At 37.6% G+C, this 4,690-nt stretch overlaps 1 protein-coding gene across 1 annotated transcript in view; it reads right to left on the bottom strand.

Annotated features, from left to right (window-relative positions):
- Positions 1-2,972: 2,972 nt before the first annotated feature.
- The window catches only part of LOC112019517 (probable receptor-like protein kinase At5g38990), a 5,633-nt gene continuing 3,915 nt past the window's right edge, over positions 2,973-4,690 (bottom strand). The window contains exons 2-3 of the mRNA XM_065773959.1: positions 3,376-3,517; positions 2,973-3,176 (exon numbers count right to left, since the gene is read on the bottom strand). Coding sequence (XP_065630031.1) covers positions 2,973-3,176; positions 3,376-3,517 — 346 coding nt within the window. The remainder of the gene's footprint in view (positions 3,177-3,375; positions 3,518-4,690) is intronic.

Below are 4,690 nucleotides of genomic sequence, written 5' to 3'. Positions count from 1 at the left end.
AAAAAAAAAAAAAAGAATGAGAAAGCCTGCTAGATTGAAAACCTGAAAGGGCGGCCTAGGCAAAATTTAAGGCAAATGAAATGAACTACATGATGACCTAATCCTTCTGCCAAGGAGGTATGTAGGCAACCATATAGATCCAGTCACAACTTACCCAAACCCACCATTTACCCATCAAGCACAAAAGAAGAGAAAAACTTTGCCAAAATTTAACCATTTCATTAAACCATGCCATTACATAAACCTAAAAGCCCAAACCCTAAACCCTTTTTTTTTAAACCCCTAAAAATTCAAATCCTAAATAGAACCCTATACTAGAAAGTCCTAAATAATTTCTAAAGCTAAAAGTTTCAAACGAAATTTTAAAACAAACATGTTCAAAGCCAGAAATAAGAGAATCATTTTTTCTTCAGTCTTTTCTTCTTTGGTTGTTCATTGGTTCCTTTTGGGGGGGTACTTTGTCATCTTTGTCTCTCATTTTGAACTCATAGTTATTATCCCCATGCTTGTCTTGGTTATCTTTAAGAAATTGTTTTCTCATAGAAGCCATGTCAGTCTCCTTATCCCTAATCTTGTTCACTAGCCAGTTAGAGTATTCCACGGTCATCCTGTGAAAGTGAACCATAACAAAAGATTGATCCACTCGGTCAGCCATGTCCAAGCCCAACAACATGTTCCTTACAGAAGTAGGAGTTATGTCCACAAGAATAAAAGGTTTTCTTCCTCTACCACCAAACATTCCTTGCTCATACTGGAATTGTCTCAAGAGTTTATCAGCCTTATTGGAAGTCGTCCTCCTTAAGCCAACTAAGAAGATGTGATTTGATCTCAGAGACCATGACAAAGGAGGTGGGAACTTCCACCAATAACAATCCCATTGAATTGAGATAGTGGATTTCTTGCTCAAAAATTTCACCTAGTTACTTTCAATCTGACACTTAGTTTTAAGAACAACCCTGCTAAGGAAATTACTAGGACCATAATTGGCAACAGTGGGTATAGTGATCATGTCTAGTCTTTCCATCAACCATATCTACAAAGTCAAGGGACTCCCGAGGAATTGTTGCGATTCTCCACCAAGAAATACAGAATCCAGCCCTAAAAGAGTTTCTGGCAAGATCAAAGAAGCAGGATTATCACCGTCCTTAACTTGACTCACAATAACTATAGCTCGAGCATCTACAAAGCTAGGTCTTCCAGTGCAAAGCAAGAATTCTCCCATGAACCAAAGAGCTAAGCCAAAATTCTTTTACATGTTATCAGATAGACCATGAGTACGTTTATCAATGAACCTTGTAACAACTGCATGAAGATTCACCATGTGGCCTTTAATCATGTTATTGGTAATTGAAGTAGAAAGCCCTAGGGCATTAGATAAAATCTCCCTATGTTTGGAATAAAAAGAAATTGCTACAGATTTTTTGCCAGGCTCATAACCTAGAATAGTAGAAAATTCTTCAATTGTGGGATAAAGTTCAGCAGTGTTAAACCAGAATAGATGGTCTTCAATATCCTAGAACTTTACGGTAGCACGAAGGAAATCCCACTTGATCTTGACATTCCTTAGAGCCTGGATGTAGTCTAATTGGTCTTGGTGACAAAATCAAAGCTACGAACCCATCTGTTGATATCTATTGTGATTGATCAATGAGGAAAATTTTGATTTTTGGCCATGAATAATTCTTGTATATGAATTGTTGTTTCTTGATAGCTTTGATGCAGAGATTTGTTTGCAAATTTAATGTTAAAGATAGGCTCTCCTAGTCTCTAACCATGTTTAAATAAGTTTAAAGAGTTCGAAGCTGACTGGGATAGTGTTTCATAGTCCTAAACGAAGAAAATATTTTTCAAAAAACTCAAAAACAAAGAAAACGCGTCAGAAAAAACGCGAAGAATCGAGGCAAAATTGGGTGTGCCAATCGGCACTCCCCAAGTGTTGATTGACACTCTAAGAGTGTCGATTGGCACTCAATCCAGTCATGACCAAATTGACTTATTTTGTGTTTTGGGGCACAGTTTTGGCTCTATTTTTCACTCCAAAAAATGGTTGTGCCATAAATTTTCTCAAAAAATTTGTATTGATTGTCAAACTGGGGAATTTGGCCATGCCTTGTCCATTTTTCAAAAATCATCATCTGCATCCTTTATTTCAAAAAAAAAAAAAGAGACTAGGGGCATTCAGCCAAGCCTTACCCCCTTTTTTTCTAAAATAAATCAAATCAATCATCTCTTTTCCCAAAAAAAAAAAAAAAAAAAGAGGAGAGAAACCTTTTTTTTTAAATAAAAAATCATCATACATAAGTTTTCAAACTAGGGGCATTCGACTGTGCCTCATTCAGGCGAGTACAAATCACATCAGAAATGGTTAGATAAACTCAAGTTGTGTACTACAAAGCTTCATCAAGTGAATTCTAAACTTGTCTCATCTAAGTTTTAGCAAGGCTAAAAGCAATCCAATGACAAAAAGCTAAAAATGGAAGTTAGTACAAATTGTCTGACTAAGGAATATTTTTGTCTCTGCAGGGAAATTAAAATACAAGTCAAGCATCATTTGAACTTCGAGTCCGCCTATGGGAAGATCTTCTAGACCCACCATAAAGGAACCACCCTCTGTGTCTCCTTCTTGACTGGCATAAAACCAAGATTCGTGTTGCCAGTTCTGAAATTCAAGATTTTTTATTCTCTCTTCAAGGATCTTGTGTTGGCCTCAGTAGTTGCCATTCAATTTTAAAAAAAAATTGCCAGAAACAGGTGTCAAATTCATTACCATGGATTTCAAGCAAAAATCATTAAGGAAGCATCATCCTTTACCCAATTCACTTCGTTGAGCACATATTGGAAGGATTGCGTGCATGCCACTAGCTGCAAGCCACCAATCATCCACATGCTTTCTTCCACAAGATCAACACCTACTTGGAGCATAAGGCCGCAAGTTCAGAAATAACTCAATGGAAAAAAATGAGAACATAAGACTAATGGATTTGGGAGTATATCAGGTTAGTCCAAGGGACATTTGGGGTATACTCTGGCCAGGCTAGATCCGTAAAGCTGAAAGATCCATCAGGATTCATTACTTCATATTGCCACGCTGGGAAATGGGGATATGTCTTCATGAAGGAACTAGAAGGACCACCAGTATTGCTAGGAGGAGGACTTTCCTTTTCAGAGGATGAAGCCTAAAAATTCAACATGCAAATATCTTCACAAAAGGCAAAACAAAGAAAATAAAAGATGATGATGCGAGCCATGATGCAAGTTGATTTGGGAATGAAAGAAAGCTACCGATGTTCCAAAGAAGTCAACTAAGCAACCCTGCAATTGAGCCTAGACAAATTCAAGATGGTCTCCTGGCGTCCCGGGAATAGTGTGGCCAACCCGAGCATGAGCAATTTCTTCATTAGTCAGAAGGTCTGCCAACAGGATGGAAGGACAAGGATGGGTAGGAATTATTTCAGAAGGGTATATGTGATGAACCTGAGCCAGTACCCGGTCACCAAGATACCAATATCTCCCATGGCTGCATTCAAACAACACTTGATGGTTATTCAATTCCTAAGCTCATGCACACTCCTTATGCTCCTCACATCCAAGTCAAGGATTTAAGGACATTTGAGCACTACAAAGAACCCAGAATGAATAAGAAACCATACCCATTAAAAAAAAAAAACAACAAAACAAAACAACACAAAATAAAAAAAATAAAAAAATAAAAATAAAAAACTCACCTCATCGGCAACTAAGCTGTCAATCACCATACTCCAAGCCTGCAAAGAACGCTTGGGAGGCCTTGACAGGCTATACTTAGGCAGCCAATGAAGAAACCTTGGAAACATTTCATTAACATCTTCCAAAAGTTATGGACCAACACCAAAATATTCATACATCCAGACCTAAAAAAAAAAATCAGCACACATTAACATTAACAACACGTAAATAACCTTTACAAAATACACCTGACCAAGAATTTAAATCTCACCTGCCAAACAAATGGCGCACCTCCTAAGCTTGAAAGACTGCACCAAGAAAGCTAAGTTATGAAGTGAAAGAGGATCACATAAGCCATGCCACCCCAATCATAATTTTTGATCTGATTAATAACCCTCAAACTTCACAAATAATGTAAACTCACAATGCTCCCTAAGTCTGGACATAAGAGAGTTCCAATGAAGAGAAGCATGAACATACGAGTACCAGTTGCTATAGTCTCACACTTGTCAATGTTGGTATACAACCACATCAAGGGCATATTCTTACTCCTAACTCATGGAGGCATCACACCCAAAAGACCCCTAATTTCCACTGATGAAATGGAATCATTACCTTCAATTCTCTCACCACCTAATTTCAAGCCAGTAATGGCTGAGAAGTCATAGGGTGTCAACATCACCTCACCAATGCCCAGAAAATGAAAAGTACAAGTGGTATCCTAGAATCATTCAGACAATGTGACAAGCAGTTGACGGTCCTTATACTCATTGGTGTTATGGTCCAAGAGAGCTCAGAAAAGGTTTGAAAGCTAGCTTTATTAATGACATTTTTAATGTCTAAGGACAACGCCGCCCACTTGTACTTCAGCAACTGAAGACTACCCCGGCTCTTGAGATTCTACAAAACAAAGTTTAGCCAATCATTATGATAATCATAAAAATGCCCTATTCCAAAAAAAAAAAAAAAAAAAAAAAAAAAAAAA

This window comes from Quercus suber, unplaced genomic scaffold (genome assembly GCF_002906115.3).
Source record: "Quercus suber isolate HL8 unplaced genomic scaffold, Cork oak 2.0 scaffold_83, whole genome shotgun sequence".
In the NCBI taxonomy this organism is placed as follows: Eukaryota; Viridiplantae; Streptophyta; class Magnoliopsida; order Fagales; family Fagaceae; genus Quercus; species Quercus suber.
The sequence above is the reverse complement of the archived record's forward strand: the minus strand, read 5'-3'. Positions and strand labels throughout refer to the sequence as shown.